The following is a 24,304-nucleotide window of genomic DNA, read 5'->3' as shown; positions in this document are numbered from 1 at the left end:
TGCAGGAGATGAAAGAAAGATGAAAACTGGGTTTATACGAATCAGTTGTAGATGCTTTTAGAACAAAATTAGTCGCTTAGTGACAAATTCTAATATACACTGCAAAGACATGATGTAAATTTTTATTCTCTTTTGTTTATGTACTGTATATGCAGTGAACAAGTCATTTAAGGTGAGTTGATTTGCCATTTTAAAATATTACAAAAAAGATAGATAGATAATACACTAAAATAGCAAATGTGAACATAAATAAGGTTAATACAGACAGTAAGCAAATAAAGATAAATATATCATCTGTATTTTATTTTATTCTTTTACATTTTGAGTATACAGAATGTGCAAATCCCTGAAATAATACATCAAATGTTGAATAATACCTGATTATTCAACACTTTAAAACGTAATACTTGCATCTATAAAAAACATATAATATTGAAAATACAATAACAAAAACATCAGCATTTGTAATTTAAAAACGTAAGCCTAAGAGTAACCTATAAATTGGCCCTGCAATTTCAGACCAGAATGATTCCAATGGAACCTCACTGAAATGGGTTTGATTTTAAAATTCAAGTGTCTGTCTGCAATAAATGCATGGGTGTGCTCAAACATGTCACTGATTCCAGAGGAGACACGGGATTTCCACATGTGTAGTTTTCTTTTGAAAAGCCTCTACTCGTTCATGCTGCACCACAGTGTTTGTTTGCACCTTGCATTGCTCTGTTAAGCTTGTTCATTTCACCGAATATGTCTGAAAGGTAGCTGAGTTGAGCAAGCCATTTGTCATCATCCAAAAACTCTGGAAGGTCTGGTCTCTTGTCCGCAAGAAGGTCATGCAACTCCTCCCTCAGGCTGAACAGACGCGTCAGCACCCACCACCAGGGTATGGTAATCAGCACCTACCTCTTCGCAGAGAGCAGTGAATAACTGGGAGTTAATGGCTCTGGCTTCCTCTTGTGGGCCGGGACCCCGCTGTTGGGAACCGCTATTCTAATTGACTAAGCTGCAGTAACACTAGAATTTCCCCCATGGGTTCAATAAATGTGGGATCTATCTATCTATCTATCTATCTATCTATCTATCTATCTATCTATCTATCTATCTATCTATCTATCTATCTATCTATCTATCTATCGGTACTATAATTTTAGTATCCTAAATGACTGATAAATTCATTTATATGTGTTGAGGATGATTACACAATAGAAATAAAAAAAAAAAGCAAAGATAAACAAACAAACAAAAACTACTCTGATATGCAATAAGCAATAAAACAGACAATTATAATGTAAACCTAATTATAATTTGAGTACAACTTTAACCAAATTTCCTGAGTTACTGTAGTTCAAAAACCACCCCAACCCCCTAAAACACCTGTTTCCTGGTGTTCCACTGGTGCTCCAAACATAATCATCACTACAGCTGTTTTATGGCTGTGGCATAAAAATGTCAATCACAAAGCTAAAAGGAATGTTCATGCTTTATAAACAGGTTTGCCAGCCTTGTTCACAGTTGAATAAATGGTTTCAGGCAAGACGTCCACTGACTCATAGTTCCTCTCTGCTCCTTGATTCTAAGTACAAAAAATAAAGGTATAAAACAGTATACATAACAAACATGCCATAATTACATTTATATTTTAAAACTTGGCATTCATACAATTTCATTACATCATTAATGGCTTGCAGTTACCAAAACAAATAGAACTAGATTACAGACTCTTTAATTACTGTAACTCAAGAAATCAGAAATATTCTGTTAATCATACTTGATGGGTTTCACCGTATTTGTTGTTATTGTGCTGCACTTCCCTCGGATCCATATCCTAAAGAAAGGAAAAAAAACAACATAATCAAAATAAACAAATATATAAGAAACTTAAATATATATATATATATATATATATATATATATATATACATATATATATATCTGTGTATATATATATATATATATATATATATATATATATATGTGTGTGTGTATATATATATATATATGTATATATATATATATATATATATATATATATATATATATATATATATATATATACATATATATATATATATCTGTGTATATATATATATATATATATATATATATATATATATATATATATATATATTCCACAGATTTAAATAATTCCACAGCCCAAATATTGTAATAAATCACTGAAGATTTACTTATTTGAGATATGTAATATTGAGTCACAGTGCAGTTGGTAAATTGGAGCAAATAAATGTACTGTATAGGGCACAGATTTTCCTAAATGTTAGTGTTGTTCTGTGTTATAGTTAAAATATATTTAAATCAACAGATCAACAGAGACATTCTTTTTGCTAAGTATATTCTAGGCACTCATTAGGTTTTCATATTTAATCTATCTATTTAATTATTCATATCCAGCAATAGTAAATATTATGAGTAATGTTTTACCCCTTTCACTACTTCTATTAGAGACTCTGTAGATAAAAACAGCTTATTTCATAGTAGGGTTATAGGGTTAATAGAAAGAGTTTAATTTAATTTTTAGAGTTTCTGTGGCATGTAGGCATGTAAAGGACCATCTTAAATTGTATTGCAATGTTTGTACAAGTTCCAAAGTTCAAATAAATATCAGTAGGTCCAAATTGAAGAAAGAAAATAAACATGGTTTCCTGTTAAATTTAACACAAAAATAAAAATGACCCCAGGACTTTACAAACTACAGAACAAATATAAAAAATTAACCAGACTTTTATTTCTAACCATTGTCTTTCCATCTGAAGTTTTATGGGGTGAAGTGACAGAGAGATCACAAAAAGAAGAACTATATAAATAGAAAGATTTATAAATAATAAATAGTAAATAGACTTTCTTAAATAGAAAGTTTCTGTGGAATAGAAGTAGGAAATAAACTAAATATCCCTTTTGCAGTCTGGTGAATAGCTGTTCTTTCTGGATAGTTAATACAAAAGCATGGTAGAAGAGCATATTTATAAAATGTATTAACATGACTAATGTTAAAAACAAGATAAACAAGATTACTGAAGCTACTTCAAAAAAGTAAACAGTGTATTAATAACAAAAAGAAGCAAAATAAGAAACGCAAATGATGCACAACAGGAAGCCATAAAATTACTGCCACTCTGGGTTTTGCTACTGTGTACCTAATCTGCAGGTGTCCTAATTAAAGTTGCATTATAAAAATATTTCATCCCTAACAGTGTGGGTAACAGGTTATAAGTAGAATACTTTCACTGTCATTAAAAATTTACTATAATAAAATGAAATTGTAACTGGCCAAACAACACAGGCCTATGTATATATCACATAGCTACTGAACACTGATCATATAACTATATCCATGAATCTATAGAAAAAATAATGACAAGCTTGAAAATGTACAGAACTACAGAAGGGCAGTTTCACAATATTTCTGTTGTTAAACAAAAATCACTTAGAGTTAAAAAGCAAAATGACACAAATGGAAATTCTCCAAAAATGTACACAGAACCTTTCTTCAAGAATAGATTGGTTAGGTTAGATTATACATAGATTATAGAATAGAGGTAGAATTAAACCGGACTGATTTAGACAACAGAATGCATGCCACAGAAGCATTTTAAGACTCAAAGCTCAGTGACTGACGCATCACTTTATAACAGAGATTACCAAAGAGTCACTTTTAGGCCCTTGAGCAACTAATTGAAATTATGGATTGCAAAACAAATGAGGAAAAAATTACATTCTACATTTGTCTTTTTTTTTTTATAAAACACAATAAAACATTATGCATAATTAAGGAATGGTATCTACATAAATGTATCTACATAAATAACATTGTAAAAATGCATATTTATGTTTTATACTAAATTAATATAATATTATCATTTAGTACACCTAAAAGAGATTATTTGCTGGCATTTACCTTGCTGCCAGGATTTGCAGTGCTTACAGTGCTCTCATCATTAATACAAGCCTGGGCTGGCATCCCGACAGTACAGTACACAGTAGCAGCAGTTGTATGGTTCTCTGACATCTCAATTGACTGTGCTTTATTTCCCCCCTGTAGACATGGTTTAACCACACTGTTATATACACCATATACAGTGTTTTTTCCCCTCAGTAATATGTAATTGATAATGCGAAAAAAAAATTACTATCAAAATGGTCACCTTGTTCTTAGGCTCAACTTCTTCATAGATCGTGTTGACAACATCTAGCAGGTTTAGAAATGAAATTGTTTATATTTTCAAACTATATTAAAGATGAAATATCAGACACTTTAAAATATAAATATCAGACCGATCCTTTACCAACTACACAAAATTTATGTCATTAAATACCAGTCTAAATTAAGTACACATTAGTTTGGTAACACTAACACCTATTGCTCATGTCTATTTATTGTGTGTTGCTGTATTCTATTTTTATCATTCACAATGTCATTTACTAGTAAAAAAGCAATCTGAAATTAGATGAAAAGAAAAGGAATTGTACAATATTTAAAGTTAATGCAAAGCATCCACTATATGCTTATTCACTTTCAGCATTATGCGACTTTTACTAATGGGGATTGGTAATTAACTAGCTGCAAATTGCAATTCTTATATATAAAATGTGCAAATTGCCACAAATTAATTATCTACATTACTCATATGTGCTTTTCTTTGTGTAGCTATGCAGAAATAATGATTTGGTAACAAACAATATACTCACTCTGTATAGTAGTAATGACAAAAATTACAGTTAGAAATCTGCTTTAATCATTTATACTGTACTTAATTTTCTGTACATAAGTATTAAAATCATTACAATGAAATCATATTACACTTGTAAATGAACTGTATTCATTTTAATTAATTTTAGGTAAACAAAACCACAAACTCCAACTACCAACATGCACCATGGCCTACAAACACCTGAGTCCACTTCCCAGAACCCACATTCATTCACTGCCTTAGGTCACAGTCACTGGACTTCTGGTCAGTCTCACCTGTTTCCAGTCACACACACCCAAGTCACATTCACACACACAAGCCAGTTGTTAAGAATATGCTCAGCTTACCTTGTGTTTCTGACTATAGCAAGCCTTTGATATTTTGTAAACTATATTTGAACTAGTTCCTGACCCTAGTTACCTGTGTTCTTGCCTAACCCAAATTATGTTTTATGTTTTGGACTCCTAATATATATATTTTTTTTTACAGCTGCCTTACCTGGACTTGCATCAGTCTTCCTGTTTTGACACTTAACTTCTACAAATAGAACACATCGATTCATCATTTATATTAAAAAAAATAATAAATAACTTGAAATGTTTTGTCATTAAAATGCTTAAGTAACACTAGTGAAATGTTAGATCACAAACTCATGTTGATCTTCAAAGTTGGCAATATCAAGCGATATTATATGTTATTTTTGTTAGTTTAATGAAATTCTTGCCTAGATAAAAACACAGAAAGTTAAAAGTATTAGAAAGTATGTTTTAGTATATAATAGTTAAAGTAAATATTTTTTAATTACATTTTTTTTGTTTATCAGTTTCATGACTGCCATGCAGTCATTTATTAAGGTGCTTTTAATTAACAGCTTGCAGAAGTAGTTAAATTCACTGTAGAAAGCATGGAGCTTTTAGAGCAGAGCTATTTTCATGTGCAAAATGTCAACTTATTTTTTAATTGGAGAAGATTATAAAAGGGAGCTACTATGTACAGTTTATATACATTACATGCTAAACATGAAAGGGTTTAGTTTATCTTGACACTTTAGATATGGTGAATGCTTTTTTAGGAATTTATATTATATGTAAATATATAATAATTGTAAGTGGAAAAGTACACTTCATTATCAAAAAGATCAAATACAAAGTGGTAAGTGCACCTTCTCTTTACAAATCCTGTTTTATTCCTGTATTAATCCTGTAAATTATTCCTTCCTTACAAAAACAGTAATTGCCTCTCTCTCTCTGCAACAAAATGCACATTGCTTTGTAATGAAAACAAACAACAACAACAACAACAACCCAAACACCAAAAACAGCAACATACAAAGTCCTCTCTCCTGAAGGCTGTTCTACATTTTTTTTAACTTTATGCTATTATATATAATTGTGATTTGCCCAGCTGCTAGCATTAGAGAGCAATGCTTTTGAAGAACATATACCAACAATTTCTGTCATGTCAAAAAAATAAAAATAATCTCTATCATAAATGTGTCACCCAAATAAAATGTTACCCACTATACACCCACATTAATTATTATCTTTATATAAAAAGGTAATTACTTGTTGTCCCTTTCTTCAGGAACCAGATGATAAAGATGACGAGAAGGAGGATGATGATGATGGGAGTTATGATGATAATTAATGAATCAGGGTGTGTGTCAGTCATATTTTCTCCAGAACCTGTCTTATCTCCTAGGGGAAAAATGATATTTAGAATACAATTTACATATAATATCATGCAACAAGAATATCAAGCTATAAGAAAAGGGTACATATGTATGTGTGGATAAATAAAACATGGTGGTGTGTATATGTGCATGCTCACACCTTTATTAAGGCAGAGTTGTTTCACATGTTTCATCTCCATAGTTGTATTGTTCCAGCTCACTGGATTGCTATGATTACAAATGATGAAGTTGTTGCTAACATACAGCGAGAGGGAAAGGAACGTGTCTCCAGATGTTTTCTTTTCCATCATATCACAATTATTATTGTAGCATTGACAGGTTACTGAGAGCTTCTGAACTTCACAGGTGAGAGTCACATTACAGGTGTCATTGCTTTGGAGAGAAGGAGTAAGAACTGGTTTCTCCACTGGATCTGAGATACACGCATACACATGCTTTAGTGTACTGGTAGTTAATTAATTATTAATAATTAATCAATTATTACTTAACTGATAAGGACAATATAATTGTATCAGTCGTGCATTTTGACTATAACACTTACCCAACACATGTAGTTGGTACATAGCCACAGAGTCCTTTGTTTCACCAGATACTTCTGCATCATAGGGTCCACTATCACTCTTCTGTAAGTTCTTCAGTGTCAGACTGCAGGTTTCCTCATTGAACTCCACCCTGTCTCTATAACTTTTAAATACTGTACTTGGAGGATTTCCATTAAATTTCACAATGTTGTTTTTTTTGTTAAATGTCCAGGTAATATCAAAACCTTCACTTTTTGTATATCCCTTTTGAGTTTCCAGTTGAACAGAACTGTTAACCAGCTTAAAAACATCATCACACACTGTAAGAAAAGAGCAAACATTAACTCTTTAGGTATGTTGTGATGACTTGTATTATATTTTTATTTTATGTCACAATAATGTATCAATTAAAAAAATTAACTATTCATCCAACAAACAGAATGCTATGCATGGGCCAGTCCATATACAGTAGGTTTGTGTTATTTTGAACAAAACATTGACATTGCAACACTTACAACTTAAGCAGATGTAATTATAGAAGTACTTCATTTTCTTTTGCTATATTCACTGTCACCTTAAAAGTATGTGTTTTTTTTTTTTTGCCATTAGACATAAGTCAATCTAAAAAAAGCTACTTTAACAGTACAGGCCTGATGGTACATAGTGGTATAGTTCTACTATAGTAAAGCTTTAGTAAACAAACATTAGTAAGTTTTGTTTTAGATTACATTAAAGAAGCATTCATGCCACATTTTAGACTAAAAATTGCAGTACAGTATACATTTGGGGATAATAGTGGGTAGCATTAGCAACAAGCTAATCTTAAAATAGATTTAATCATGTTACTTGTATGCATATTAAATCATATTAAACCAATACTGTTATAAACTAAAAAAAAAGTAGAGAAGGGGCAAGGTGTAAACTTTTATTTCGGTATTGTATTTTAGGACCAATGCCAGAATGATCAGTTCAGAGAAGGAGTATACATTGATTGGTTGTGCATTTAGTGGTTGTTCAAAGGATGCTGTTTTTCTTATAGAAATGAATGGATTATTTTGAATTGTCATGCAAGAGGAAGGTGAAGAGCATTACAGTGCAGTGTAGTATGCAATTTTATATTTTATGGAAATATCTTGGCAACCATGAGGCCTAGAGACTTTTCCTTGGATAATTCTGAACCAATTTGTTATTAAGGCCAGTTAGCACCTGCCACTTAGATTTTTTACAGATTGCATGATATAATAAAATGTACTTTTGGAAACTAGTCAAATTAGTAGAATATTTGCCCCGTATTCACAAAGTTAGGCTCGAGAGAGTTTTCCCCTTAATTTCTATCAAACATATGTTGAGATTTATTTAAAAAAAATGCCAATTCACCTGTCAATCATTTTTAATGGCATGGGACCTAATGCAGTCAAACAGCTGTAACTTGCATGCACTCAAATGAACCTTGACAGGCATTCTCAAGACAAAGTCCTGATGACATCTGCTGAGTTTTGGATTTGGTATTTAAAAAGGGGCGGGGCTATGTTCAGAAAACTGTTTCTCAAGACCTGTCAGTCAGGTTGAACTGAAAATTGGTATTCTGCATTTTGATCCTAATTTGTAATTTGTGTATTGTTAATGACAGCTTGTTCATTTAAAAAAAACCCAAAAAAAACATGACCCCTGTCAGCCAATGAATATATGAATATAAATATATAAACAAGCATGTCTCATGTAAAATAAGCGGAATATTCTTTCTTTCTCCTGATTCAGTTGCTTATGAAGAAAAAAATACATAAAAATACATAATTCTTATCATTTATAATTTATTATATACTACAAACCCATCTTTCATAAACATATCGTAGCATTTTTTTTTAATAAAATTTATTTATAAACTAATAAAAATGATTCTGAGGCCTTGTGCTATAATTGGGTTGTCGTCATCTTTAGGGGATGTTGTTAAGTTTAAGTAAATTATTTACATACAGTAGATATAAACATCTACACACCCCTGTTAAAATGTCAGGTTTTTGTGATTAAGAAAAGTTTGAAACTAAGATAAACTATGTCAGAAGGGTTAGGGTTAGGGTTAGTGTATTTTTTTCTGCAATTGTAACGTTTCAAAATTAAGTGAAAAACAATCAGAAGCATTTTTGGGATAAATAGCATAAATGTGCACATCCTTTTATAATCAGGGATGTGGAAAAACATTAGTATGCTCCTTCGAACACCATAAAGGCCATCATTAACAAATAAAGAAAAAGAAGCACCAAAGTGACATCACCTAGAACAGCACATCACTCCAAAATGTCACAACAAAAAAATTAATAATGATTAATTTTAGTTTCTTTTTCTTTTCTTCATCATCACAAAAACCTACCATTTTTGACTTTTTATACCCATTGTATCATAAGTTTGATTGAGCTGAAATGCTTCTACAACAACCTAATAACAAGCTAGGAACAGCATATGATACCAAAAGCATCTCTTGACAATGTGGTATTAACCACTTAGTGACACCTGGGAGTTGCACTGGCTGTTCATGCACTCTGTGCCCCCACTCTTTTCGTCAGGAAATGAACTGTTCTTGTTTAATCACTGTATTTATTTATTACTGTCAAAACTTTTAAACTTGATATGCAGTTTTGAAACTGAACTGACACTGAACTGTTTTCTTTTATTTTTTCACAAAACAATAATAATCCAGTGGTGCAAGCAACTGTATGCCAGATACTTGGCCATGTTGATTTAACATTGCTCAGTAAACAGGAAGAATCTGGTGGGTGAGAAGACAACCCCAAGAAATTCAAGTAGAGGGGTACACTAAAAACCAGTATTTCTGTGGTTTTTACTGTTTTTAGAGTTCGTCTCAAATGCAGCCTGTTGCAGCTAAACTTTACTGATGGAATTCACCGAGCCTAGATTGGGCTGGTATAAGTGGTTGCTTCAAATAAGCCTAACTTTTATTTACTTGCATTGTGGTATACCCCCTGCTCAGTCCCAAAATATTTACATACAGTTACATTTCAAGAAATGTTAGCATTCTTTCAGGGACATTTTCAAATGGTTAAAAGTGATTTTATGTATTAAATAACTAGAATAAAGATTAATCCATAGTGTTAATCAAACTTGACTAGCCATTAGTTTTGTAAAACCTATGAGCACTGGGAGATGTGTAGTGGTTCTGGTAGTAGTTGTAGTCCGATGAGAACAACATCACTTTTCTCTCAGTGTGGTGAGTACAACTGATTTCAGCTGTGACTTCCCAATTACACGTGTGGGCAAAATGTCTTCTGTTTAGACAAGGCAGGTAAATGGTGTATTTTCTGGTTCTGCAGTTGCTGAGGTCAAAATTAAAATTCCTTTTTGAGCTGATTTTGGTTGTTGAATTGAGTAGCTGGCTGTCTCATACTCACTATTCTCTCTATTATTTTACATTCATGTCTGAGTTGAGATCAGTTGGCAAACTGAGTACGGTAGTTGTCTGTCCATATTGGTAATGTGTTGCCCTTTTTGTTTTGTTTTTTTAAGAATCCTATTCCTTTTTTTTTTAGCATTAAGCACATTGCGTGTTAGTGCATTTGGGTAGTTCAGTTTGGCTGATCATTCAACTCTGAAACCCATGTTCAATTCCCCACTATGCAGATCTTCCTCTTGCTCATTTTGACTGGCCAAACTCTACTAAGTAATAATAAATTATTATTGACTTTCTCATATTGTAAAGTGAGAAACATATAATCCCTTTATTAACATTAATAAAGAAGTATTATTGAACCAAACATTCAATAGAGATGACACAATATCACTATTGCTTTTTTGATAACTGCAGGATATTGTACATTGTAAGGAACCTTGTAAGAAACCTTGCATGTGGGGCGATACCGGAAGACAGCTTTTACAGTTTTTGTATTAAAAAACCCCGAGCATTAAAATAATTTTGAAATTGAAGAATTTCACATAAAAATACAATACACGAACAAAAAAAATTATCCTACATTCTAAATTTTAATATATATAGGTAATTAAGTCTAAAATATAAATATAATAAAAACAATTCAAACAAAAACATGTTTTATTTATATTTCTCATTAACTTGATTAATGTTTTGATCTTTTGTTAATAATTAGATAAGAAAAATTGATAATTATATTTCTAATTAATATTACTTTTTTTAGTATATAAAAACATATGTATATATACTGCCCTATTGCGCTGAACAGAAACAACCCAGACGGCCCACACACAACATGAATTGTGAAACAAAGTGCAAGCAGAACCTCCCCCCCCCTTCTTCTATGAAAAGAACACGAGAGTCAACGGAAAAAAGGCTCTTCTCAAAGTAAATAACACAACTTCCTCAAAAAATAAAATCTTAGAAAATGTATATTTACCTAACATCTGCCCTCCTGAAATGAATGCCTCTTTTACATTGTAGGTCAATAAAACCCTTAATCCTACAAATTAAGTCTCAGAAAGCAGATTTAGACACTAAAAACTATTTATAGACTGCCATAATCCATCAACATGTGCCACTTTGTCTGAAAGAAGCAGGTTCATACATTGTGTAGTAATGGTGAAATTTGGTCTGGAATATTGGCTCACAGCAACAAAAACTTTTTTTTATACTAAATGACTATCATCATTGACCGGAAATCTCAAGTACATTCAATTTCAAGCACTAGCTAACTTCTACACTGTATACCATAAAGGATCACATTTTTTAACACTGTCTGTTATCTAAACGTCAATGTAGATTATATCAAACTAATTACCCTATTCATTTAGAAAAAAATTAGAATATAGAATTTAGAAGAATAGTTTAACCTGTGATGGGGACCAACATGTAGAGAACAAAGACAAGTTGCACTGCTGTTGCCATCTTGTAACTGCCACATTCTAAAGGAAGTTAATGCTTCCTACTGCAACGACTTCAACCTTTTAGTAGAGTAACAGAGGCATTTTGACGCTCATGTTGGCCCAACATATATAATATATTGATTGCACAGCAAACCTGTGTTACCGTGATATGGGAGACACATAGAAAAGCTTTTTTTTTCCTTTTCCTTTTTTTTTATATCTGAAACAGCAGTGTGAAAGATGCATTTATTTCTGGTGATTGTTATATTTGTTTTATATGATTTTTTTTTATCTAGTTAAATTTTAATTTGTGAATACATGAATACACAAGAATCTTCTTTAAGCAGTGATCATACTGAAATGTGGTTATTATATAACAAAATTTCTTTTTCTTTTGTTTTTTATATAGATGTTTTCATTTGTGTATCCATGTGATTCAATAATATGGGTGAAAAGTGCATTTAATTTTTTTTCTTTTTTTCAAACATGAGTATTTTTAAATAATATTTTTAAGTAATAACCCCATTATTGGAGCTAAGTATTTTCGATGTAAGGATAAAAACTAATGATAACTGCTAGCTAGTGAACAAGTCCAAATAAAAGTTTCTAGAACTTTTCCTAAGAAAGGAATTTGTCTTTCATTATGCCATGTATAGAACTATGTATATACAGAACGATATTAAATGTTTTATTGTATTACCCATGATATAGGATTGTACAATTAGGGAATTTTTCAAATCATTCCCCATGTTTCAGTAGTTTTCCAGATGGCATGTTAACTGTATTGCAGCAACGTACACTATTTGTCATGGTCTTCAATCATCCATTTCTCAGAGAAACCCAGTGTTACGACCTGTTTTTAAAGATGGTCTAGGGGTGAAAGGAGTAACATTAAAATTGTGGTGAAACTGTAAAAAATGGTGGGGGCAACAAGAGACAAGGCAATGACAACGAAGTAGCCAACGAAAAGTTATTTAATATACAAGTGAAAAGAATCTGTATAACTACAAAGAACATTTACACAAAAGAAAAAAAATATATTTATATATATAAATATATACAGGGGTTGGACAATGAAACTGAAACACTGGCCAATTTAGTGTTGGAGGTTTCATGGCTAAATTTGACCAGCCTGGTGGCCAAGCTTCATTGATTGCACATTCCACCAGTAAGAGCAGAGTGTGAAGGTTTAATTAGCAGAGTAATAGCACAGTTTTGCTTAAAATACTGCAATGCACACAACATTATGGGTGATATATCAGAGTTCAAAAGAGGACAAATTGTTGGTGCACGTCTCGCTGGCGCATCTGTAACTAAGACAGCAAGTCTTTGTGATGTATCAAGAGCCACGGTATCCAGGGTAATGTCAGCATACCACCAAGAAGGACAAACCACATCCAATAGGAGTAACTGTGGACGCAGGAGGAAGCTGTCTGAAAGGGATGTCCGGGTGCTAACCCGGATTGTATCCAAAAAACATAAAACCACAGATGCCCAACTCACTGCAGAATTAAATGTGCACCTCAACTCTCCTGTTTCCACCAAAACTGTCCGTCGGGAGCTCCACAGGGTCAATGTACATGGCCGGGCTGCTATAGCCAAACCTTTGGTCACTCATGCCAATGCCAAACGTCGGTTTCAATGGTGCCAGCAGCAAAAATCTTGGGCTGTGGACAATGTGAAACATGTATTGTTCTCTGATGAGTCCACCTTCACTGTCTTTCCCACATCCGGGAGAGTTACGGTGTGGAGAAGCCCCAAAGAAGCGTACCACCCAGACTGTTGCATGCCCAGAGTGAAGCATGGGGGTGGATCAGTGATGGTTTGGGCTGCAATATCATGGCATTCCCTAGGCCCAATACTTGTGCTAGATGGGCGCGTCACTGCCAAGGACTACCGAACCATTCTGGAGGACCATGTGCAGCCAATGGTTCAAACATTGTATTCTGAAGGCGGTGCCGTGTATCAGGATGATAATGTACCAATACACACAGCAAGACTGGTGACAGAGTGGTTTGATGAACATGAAAGTGAAGCTGAACATCTCCCATGGCCTGCACAGTCACCAGATCTAAATATTATTGAGCCACTTTGGGGTGTTTTGGAGGAGCGAGTCAGGAAACGTTTTCCTCCACCAGCATCACGTAGTGACCTGGCCACTATTCTGCAAGAAGAATGGCTCAAAATCCCTCTGGCCACTGTGCAGGACTTGTATCTGTCATTCCCAAGATGAACTGATGCTGAATTGGCCGCAAAAGGAGGCCCTACACCATACTAATGAATTATTGTGGTCTAAAACCAGGCGGTTCAGTTTCACTGTCCAACCCCTGTATATATATATATATATATATATATATATAAAAGTAATAAAATAAACCAAACAAAAAGTCAGTAAAAAGAAGAAACAACAGCAAGTGACATGGACAGCAATCAGACAGGGAGCAGCCAGCACAGGAGAAGAAAGAACTCCTCCCAGTGTCCTTTTATCTGTTGGTGGAAGCATTTCTGATAGCAGATAGGTCAGCAGCGTGTTGCTTAATGATATCTGACAACTGCGTGAGCCAATCGGCAGTCAAGGGAGGCAGCCTAAGAAATCGACAGAAAAAAAAAGCAGGCAGAACAGAGAGAGAGAACAAAACACAGGCACTCCCACAAGAACATTTATGGACGTAACACCCAGAAATACAGAGAAAAAAGAAATTAGCACATCTAGCATTAGCATCTAGCATTATTGTAAGGAGAGAGCTCCCTCCAGTGTTCAGTCTCTCTGCATGACGTGACAATTATACATTTGACACAATATTTGGTTACCAACACAACAAATAGGAAGTTATCATGATAGCCAAAGGACTGTAAAATTTTGAGGCATGTTTTTGCCACGTGAAACTGTTTTTAAAATGCCCCTCTTTCTGTGGAGAATTACCAAAACCAGCATTCATAAGTCTGCTAACGTAGAATTGGCCAGAGAATAGAGCCCCAAAACAGCTGTCTAGAAAGAAACCATATAGGAAAATATGTAATATTTTTATGTCCATGAACGATACATTACATTAGATGAATAATATTATTAACTAAATCAAGATCACTACGTCTTAGTTCCTGTATTTTGTGGCATCTATTTTAATAGTTATTCCTCTTTATGACTCATGATTAGGATTTTCCACAGGGTATTTTATGTAATAAAACTAGATGCGGACTGTGAAACTACTGAACATAATGCCAGTGTCCAGGACATATTGGAGACGTATGAGGACATACTGAGTAACATTATATTGAGTTGGATGCAGCACTGCTGTAGTCTGTTGTAAAATGGTCTGGGCTTAAGAGGAGTCCCAAACTGAATTAAGGCTAAATAAAGGCTAAATAATTTAAAGAATTCTTGTTTTCACTCAACCTTTTTAATATCAACTAGCCACAAGAATATTTTGAAGAGTCCTAAAAGACTGCTTTTTCTTTTCTGTAATAATTTTAATGTTTGTATATCTTACTATTAGTGATAACTGGTGTTTTTTAATTCATGCCTTTTATAGAAGTCTATATATATCTGTTTGTGTTCTGCTTTGTCTGTTGATCTGGCCTTCTGTTTAATCATCAGTCTTTCCTAATAAGTAAAAGCATCTAAATGCTTTCCCAAAACCAGGTTGATAAAATCATGCTAAAAAAGTAAGAAAGTTGCTCACTAGTTAACTAAATTTTACAGAATACAGCATTGACAGCTAGCTAGGCTACTGAGAAAGTACTGTTGGATACCATGGGCTGGTTCTGCTAACTACCAGATTGTAACACTAAGCTGGATATAAAATGCACCTTAAATCCTACCTAATTAAAAGAATTTGATTCAGCAGTGTTGAGTTGTTGGCATTAATTGGCAAGTTATAACTGCAGCTGGAAGATGTAAATGATAGGAAGGGAATACAGTCCCCAAATACAGTCACTGATATGGTGAATGTAAGCAGAATTACAGCAGACTGGGTGATATGATAAGTTTCTCTGGCTATTTACGAACAGGATTACTGATATGTTTTTCTATGCACCCTGGATTTTTTTGGCTGTATCGATGGTAGTCATGTGCGCATCCAGGCACCAACTAAAAATGAGTACCTTTTTATACACAGGAAGGGATTTCACTTAATTAATGTTCAGGTTGTGCGCAAAGCAGAGATTAAATTCATTTATGTGGTGGCATAGTGGTATGGGTTTGCCCATGATACATGCATCTTGTTTCTGTTTTTTCACTTGTTCTTGTCTGCCCTACTCCAAGCTGTGGGTTGAAGGCCTGAACTGTGCTTGTTGTTTTGACCTTCAGTATTGTCTGTCAGTTTGGATCTCCGCCTTTGTGTTAATAAAACTGCTTTACCTGCAATTGCATCTGTCTATAAAACTCTTTACTGCTACATAGATACATGGATGGCTGGACTGGTGGTAAACAGTAACACAGGTGTTAAAGTCAGCTTCAGCTGTCTGGAAACAAGGAAGTGAAAGCAGAACCTTCATCATGTGGTTCACTGAGCTGTTGGTACCTCTGTCTCTTCATATCTTCACATAGTCTGTCAAAATGCAACGCTTTAACGCTTTCTCTTCACAGTGCTAATTAACTAGAGGAACAGGCATCTATATGATCTATATCTATCTGCCCATAGAACCTTGGCCAATAAAAGTCCAAGCCATTGACAGGGGTCCTATTGGGGAAGAGGCATCATACCCTATCACGCTCTAACCCTCTTTCTGCGGGTTGGCATGCTCCATCACAAGCACATTAGGCTGCTGATTACCACTGTTTCCAGGCATCCTGTGACCTTCCCTAGATTCAGCTCCACAACCTCTAACTGTCATGGCTGGACAAACAACTTACCCATAGGTCCCCTTCCAGCCTTAACCACTGCATTCAAAGTGCCTATTCTCATAGTTGCTGGCACATCCATAGAAAGACCCAAGACAAACACACAGTTCAATGTTCCCCCTAAAACCTGGACGTCAATGAAGGCTTCAGGATAAACAAGGCCAACCCACTTCCCCACATCAACCCTAAGGCTGTGCAATAGAACTGCTGAACACTGATGGTCATGTTTACCACTTGTTTAAGGTGGAGCAATTGGCTATGGAGGAGTACTGTTGCAGTAAAGGAAGAGGCCACTTCTTAAAGGCAAACACAGAGAGAAAAGGAGGAGCTTTTTACCACGAGCAATTTAGACAGTTTAACCAGGACAATACATAGAACCTGTATTTTTCTAGATTTGTCTACACAACACAAACTACATCTTCCAGGTTTTTTGTTTTGTTTGGAGAATATTGTTATACTATATATATATATATATATTCTGATTCCAAATCTATGCAGACACACAAGGAATTTGTTGTGGTTTTTAGGGTGCTCTTGGTACATACATACATATATACATATCTGGAGTGAGACAGTAAACATTAAAATAGATAGACTTAACAATAGATAATAATATGTGTATGAATCTGGAACAGAGGATTTATTTGCAGATTTCTACATTATACACTCTATATACAGCTGTATAAATAAAGATATATATCTTATGTATTTACATGGTTCTTGAGGAAGATTCTTCCTATTCTAGATGGAGAATAAGTTACAGAAATGAATTACAGAACACAGGTAATCATTCCTGTGTTAGCTGTTCAAGCTGGAGATAGATGTTCTAGTGCACAGAGATCTGTAGCGTGTTCCTGAAGGGCAGGAACAGTGCAAACAGGTTATGGCCGGTATAAGAGGGGTCTGTGATGATGTTATCTGCCTGTTTCTTCACTCTAGAGTTGTACAAGTCCGGAAGATTGGGCAGGTGCACACCAGTGATTCATTCTGCTGACCTAACAGTCCGTTGCAGTCTTCTTATATCAGATGACCCAAACCAGACAGTTATAGAAGGGCACAGAAACGACTCAATGACAGCTGAGTAAAACTGTGTCATCTACACCTGTGGCTGGTTGAATTTTTTCAGTTGACGGAGGAAGTACAACCTCTGCTGGGGCTTTTTCACAATGGAGTCAATTTGATTGTCCCACTTCAGGTCCTGGGAGATGGTAGTTCCCAAGAACTTGAATGACTCCACTGCAGCCACATTGCTGTCCATGACGGTGAGTGGGGGGAGAGCAGGGGGGTTCCTGCAAACTTCATGAGCTTTGACAGAGGGGTGTTTAGTGGTGGAGTCATTTGTGTAGAGAGAGGAAAGCAGTGGGGAGAGAATGCAGCCCTGAGGAGCTCCAGAGCTGATGGTGCGGATGTTAGATGTGTTGGATGTGAGTGGTGATCCACTGACAGATGGGGGTGGGTACAGGGAGCTGTGTCAGTTTATTCAGGAGGGTATCTGGGATGATGGTGTTGAAAGCAGAGCTGAAGTCCACAAACAGGATCCTTGCATAAGTCCCTGGGTTGTCTAGATGTTGGAGGATGTAGTGCAATCCCATGTTGACTGCATCAACCACAGACCTGTTTGCCTGGTAAGCAAACTGCAGGGGGTCCAGCAAGGGTCCAGTGATGTCCTTCAAGTACTGTAGGCCAACATCAACCTCTCAAATGACTTCATGACCACAGATGCTAAAACCACAGGTCTGTACTCATTTAGTCCTGTGATTTTTGGTTTCTTGTGTACAGGGATGATGGTGGATCGAAGAAGGAAGCGATTTTGCACAGCTCCAGTGATCTGTTGAAGATCAATGTAAAAATGTATGATAGCTGGACAGCACAGGCTTTGAGGCACCGTCTGAACCTTTGGCTTTCCTTTGCGGATATCATCTTCACAGATCTTGAGTACAGGCTGGGGAGCAGTAGGGGGCGAGGGAGGGGGGGTGCTGATGGCTGTGTTGTGAGATGGGCAGAGTGAGTGTCAGACCAATATGTATACCAGTGTGTGTATATATATATATATATATATATATATATATATATATATATATATATATATATGTATATATGTATATATGTTATTTAGCCAAAGCATTAACACAATTTGTTTATAAATTATTGGCATTTTGTTTTATTTGAGTTATTAAAGCTCTGCAAATACTGCATGATCTTGGGTTATTTTTGTGTTGTCATTTCCTTTAAATATACACTCTAAATAACAGTTATATTTTGAATTTAGGAGAAATATTGTCAGCAGTTCACAAAAAATGAAACAAAACTGTTCATCTCACCAATACATGCACCTGTAAGAAAAAACATAAGAATCTGGTTATTTTGCAGTGGTCTCTTATTTTTTCAAGAGCTGCATATATATATATATATATATATATATATATATATATATATATATATATATATATATATATATATATATATATATATATGTATTTGCTGTTTGTATATATCTATTTGTATATGGATGCAAGATATGAAAATTTATACTGATCCCGATAACCGATAATTAAGTCCTTCTCATGGCTGATACCGATAACCAATAAGTTCATATTTTTATATTAGAATTTTCATATAATCTGCTGTTTGTGCACCCAGGAGAATAGAAAATCTAAGATGCACTGATGAAACTGATATTTTAGTAGCTCTGGCCTAACTGTAATAGGAAACATCAGACTCTTCAGATGTTTTGATTTTTTGTGTAAGGCACTACAATAAGAACAGAAAGGGTTTAACAGAACTATGACAGAGAACTATGGTTTATCTGCAATTAACAACTCATTAACAACAAATTTATATTAAAGTATTTCATGCATAACAAAGAAATGCATCTATTCAACCTTCTTAGTGCATGAGGATGAGGAAGGTACAGTATATAGCCCTTAAGTCACATGCTCCGTGTTTTAGGCCTAGCGCTAGTAGCTGCTGCTGCCGCGGCTACTTAATATTCTTTTAATACAGCTTCACCGTGATGACGACCCTTCATGTGAGATATAAGCAAATAGCAAATAGCAATGGCATTGTCCTCCGCTGCCACCGAGAAAAACTTCCAGACCGGCAAAGACATGTTCACAGATGATGTCCTAATGAGCGCGACACAGACTAAGAGTCACTGCAGGTTAAAGCTGTGAAAGCAGTCACAAGCACTCGGCAAGCGGATGAATCTCGGATAAATCAGACTGATTGATTGATTTACCAGCAAGCGTACTTTATTGGATCTAGTTATCGGATTTAATTTATTTATCGGAGCAATAAAAATGACATCATTTTCACCCATATCGGCCGATAACTTCAATCAGTCTGATAAATATTGTGCATCCCTAATCTATATATATAGATATATATAGAATTTGCAAGATGTGTACAAGATGTTTTTAAAAAAAACATGAGTGAGAAGGCAAAACAAATTTATTTTATTTCTTATAGAACTCAAGTTCATATGTAAGGCATAACAGAATGGCACAATCATCAAACAAACATGACAAATAATCCCTGATCAAAAGTTTGCATTCCTTTAGTTCTTTGTATTACCCCCTTTAGTATCAATGATTGCCTGCATATGCTAAACATTTAGAACATATTTCTGTAATGTCTTCAGAAAAGCCTGAAGACTTTGAGTCACCATGCACTGCTGAGGTGTGAAAGAAAGGATGTGGTTAAATTTTGACACAATTTTGACATTTGCTTGGTGCATTTAACCATGATTTACCAGCCTTTTGTTTTTGACAGCTGACAGAAAGAAAATATTTTAAGCAAACATTATTCAAGTCAAGTCAAGAGGTTTATATACTGTATAACTGATCAAGTACACAGTGAAGTGAAATAAGTGCTACACAAAACAACACAGAACTAGGGCTAAAGAGTAAGAAGAAGAAAAAAATAACCTATTGGCATAAAGTGCATGTGTGCAACAGTGCAAGACAAGAGACTGTGCAAACAGACAATACAATTTACAAGACAGTTACAGTTACAATAAAGACACATAAAGACAGTGCCAACCAGTAAACAGCAGCATTTAGATTGCTGAGGAGTCTGATGGCTTGAGGGAAGAAACTGTTACAGAGTCTGGTTGTTAGGGCCTAAATGATTCTGTACATTTTCCTAGATGGCAAGAGAGTAGAGTGTGTATAAGAGGTGTGTGGGTTCACGGTTGGCTTTGCAGATGCAGCATGTGATATAACTGTCTGTGATGGAAGGAAGTAAGATCTTCTCAATTGTCCTCACCATCTGCTGCAGAGTCTTGAGTTGCATAAGAAATTTCACACATACTGTAAAAAGGTAACACACACATAAGCATGAAACACAGACATGATCAAATTTAACAAGCCACAAGCTACACTAGTAGTCCACTAAGACTACAGATTAATCTATCTATCTATCTATCTATCTATCTATCTATCTATCTATCTATCTATCTATCTATCTATCTATCTATCTATCTATCTATCTATCTATCTATCTATCTATCTATCTATCTATCTATCTATCTATCTATCCATCCATCCATCCATCCATCCATCCATCTACAGTAAACTCTTTAATCTTAGTTGTGTATGATCCTGGGAAGATTGGGGATTTGATGTGACTCATATTTATTTATTTGTCTGTATGATTAATTATCCTCCCATTGCATCTCTGTTATATTATTTCTGGCGCTTTAATTTGTAGTGATAAAATGCAGCTGTTTTGCCATCTAGTGGTACAAGCCTCTTATTTAGAATACAAAAGAACAGAATCAAAAAGAATACATTGTGACTGATGCTACTCTAAATAGTAATATGAATGCTGATCAATGGCAATTCCAGCCAGCTATGGCAGTTGGATCAGATTTGACTTCAAACCAATAGCTTTCTAAACTATTCTTTCTGCTTCGATATGAACTAGCCATTCAAGCTAAAAGTAGATGCCATTGGTGTTGGCGCCAGTGCTGTGCTCATTTAGAATGACGACCATGGGGTGGATCACCCATTGTGCTATTTCTCAGATAAATTCCTGAAACATTAGTTTAACTACAGAACAAAATTGAAAATTAGACCTTTGCCCTGTTGATGGCACTTTAAAGTGCATTTTGGTGACAGTACTGCTCCATTTCATGTGTACACTGACCACAACAAGTGCATAACACCAACCAGAGGCTGATGCACTGGTGTCTAATTGTCAAGGGGTTTAATCTGGTTAACCACTGTAAAGGTACACTACATAGTTGCTGACACTTTCTCATGTTGCTCATGCCCTATTGTGTGTTATATGGGTTGCTAACCAGTGGGGGGGTGTTACAACCTGTGAGTTATGGGTTGTGTTATGTAAATTGTCCTGTGTGTGTGTTTAGTCCTATAGATTGGTCCACTCTGTACTCCAGCCCGGGCCTTCCTGCTGCTCCAGCTTCAAGCATTACCACTTCTGCCTTAAGATGACGTCATCAATGGTGACAGTAAAAGGCTGGGATGGAAGCCAGTACCCCCTACTTCAGTGCTCACTTGGCATGTTGTGGTTGCGTGTAAGTTGAGATTCCATTATGTGTTTTTGCTTATGCTAATTCTGGTCTTGACCTTTGCCTGCCTAGAGGTCAAGATCAGTCTGTTCCTGGTTTCTGGTTTGGATGCTTAGAGTTAATAATACTTATTTGTGCTTGTAAATATTGATACATACTATATATTTTTCACCAGTAGTTGGAAGGGCGTGACTGCCATTAATATTGGGGAGTGGGTTTTCTCTCTGTTTTTGTAATGGAGGTTAGGGAAGGTAATTGTCTTTTTTTGCTTTTGTTCATTGCTTTTTGTGTAGGTCAGTTAGTCCTTAATCCCAATGTGTTTCTGTTTGTTATTTTGTCCTTGGCCCACCCTGAAGTCATCTTAAGTGATGTAAATATCACTATATCACAATATATCACCTTAATTCACTGCTGTGCTTTGTGACTCATTCCAGTTTACTCTGGGGTATCACATACATGTTCTGTTCCACGTCCTATTTATAACGCTGTGTTGTTTCCATGTGTGTTCCAACCCTAGACTGGATTATAACACAGAGATGACACATTTTGCTCTCTGAACCTGCCTGGTCCATCCTGACTTCTTGTTGTAGTTCTCATCACATGGAAACAACTTGCTTCTACAGAAGATGGCCCCACATGGACAGCCTGAAGATACATGAAATGACAGCACTGTGAGACATTTCAAGATGTTTAAACTTAGAAAGAAATATATATCTTAGAAATAAATATTCATCTGCTGCCTTAAAAATGTAAACTCGACTGGAAGATAACCTTTATTTCAACACCCAAATAGTTAAAACAATAGATTACTTTAAGTTTAATTTTGAACTTGAGTGCAATATCCAAAACTTTTCATGCCAATTGATGTTAAAAAGAAAAAAGAAGTTCACATAATTCATTCATCAAGTTTTGGCCCTGTTTTGCCCTCAAGTCTCCGTCACTGAACAAAATAGACTTCATGTTAAATCTAGAATAAATTTCCTGTTTACACAATTGCACTTTTTGACCATGTAGTACAGTTATAGAAGAGAAGTTATTTATAATCAGACTCTCTGGTGTTGCCCAGACAATGATGGGTTCTCTCAAGGTTTTGCCCTGGCTTTTATAAATGTAAAATTTTGTTTATTACTGCTGCTTTATAACGATGTTCATTGTTAAAAGAGCTATACAAATACAATTTTAATTGAATTGAATTTCATAATTTTTCCCATATGCCATAATAAAAAGCTCAAAAAAGTCTTTTTTGAAAAGGCAATTTAAATGTTGCTCTGTCATTCTTGTATGTAACAGTGACTTTTTAAATACCAGTTTTGCATAAAACGTCACCTCTACCATCTGTCTCTACGGAGCCATGGCCCATAGCACAAGACTTTGTATTGCTTTGTTTATCTGCATCCCTGAAGTAAAGAAAAATAGAGATCACTAATTTACATGAAAGGTGCTTTTAAAAAAAACTATGCACAAGGTCAGATCTGACCCCTGTTAATTACTTGTGGGTTAATGTATCAAACTGAACAGTGAACTGCAGCAGTATATTGAGGGAGGCCACTCATATTAGCCAAGCTTACCAAAATGCCAATATAGGGAGGACACAGGTTATAAACAGCAAGCAACTTTAAAACAGGGTAATGGAAGACACACAGACTGAGGGGCTGAGAAATAATGGCTGTGCAGCTTTATGTAGCAAGGACCTTTTTGTTTTTTAAATGTCAAAGGCACTCAGGTCAAGTAGATCTACCACCTTTCACTACAGACCCATGACCCATAGCATAACATACTTTATTTTTGCATAGTTTCGTTTATCTCAATAACTGAAGAATATGTGACTTGTAAGATCTTTCCCCAGTTTTGGTCCAAGCTAAAATACTGTCTATATTTTCTGTAATAAATGGTCTGATTTTCCTCTTCTGTTGTCAATTAGGATTATGTTAATGTAAAGAATAGGCACTTGGACTTTTACAGATTGATGATGCCATTGCTTGACTTTGCATCCTCCTTAGCCCGTACCCTCTTGGATTAGTAGCTGCTGTTCAGTAGGTTCAAAAGCTAAAGAATGTGAGCAGTAATGGAGCATTGCATAATGATCACTTTGTGAACATTCAAGTATTCTAGCAGCATCATTGTTGTCAACTTTGTGAAACACTGAGGGACTTCATAGTTACATGC

General features: G+C 35.0%; 1 protein-coding gene across 2 annotated transcripts; it reads right to left on the bottom strand.

Annotated features, from left to right (window-relative positions):
• Window positions 1–290: 290 nt before the first annotated feature.
• Window positions 291–11,872, bottom strand: LOC131370885 (SLAM family member 7-like). 2 transcript variants are annotated; one of them, XM_058418439.1, is made up of 9 exons: window positions 11,733–11,872; window positions 6,941–7,240; window positions 6,539–6,811; window positions 6,272–6,403; window positions 5,205–5,243; window positions 4,161–4,204; window positions 3,914–4,051; window positions 1,769–1,825; window positions 291–1,573 (listed from the first exon to the last, which is right to left on the bottom strand). In XM_058418439.1, exons 1-9 carry the CDS (start codon window positions 11,785–11,787, stop codon window positions 1,475–1,477), a joined length of 1,137 nt encoding a protein of 378 aa, XP_058274422.1. In that variant the 5' UTR covers window positions 11,788–11,872; the 3' UTR covers window positions 291–1,474. The 2 variants fall into 2 exon arrangements, with proteins under 2 accessions (XP_058274422.1, XP_058274423.1); XM_058418440.1 differs by lacking the exon at window positions 5,205–5,243.
• Window positions 11,873–24,304: the final 12,432 nt, after the last annotated feature.

The sequence above is a fragment of the Hemibagrus wyckioides genome, linkage group LG20 (assembly GCF_019097595.1).
Source record: "Hemibagrus wyckioides isolate EC202008001 linkage group LG20, SWU_Hwy_1.0, whole genome shotgun sequence".
Classification (NCBI taxonomy): domain Eukaryota; kingdom Metazoa; phylum Chordata; class Actinopteri; order Siluriformes; family Bagridae; genus Hemibagrus; species Hemibagrus wyckioides.
The sequence above is the reverse complement of the archived record's forward strand: the minus strand, read 5'-3'. Positions and strand labels throughout refer to the sequence as shown.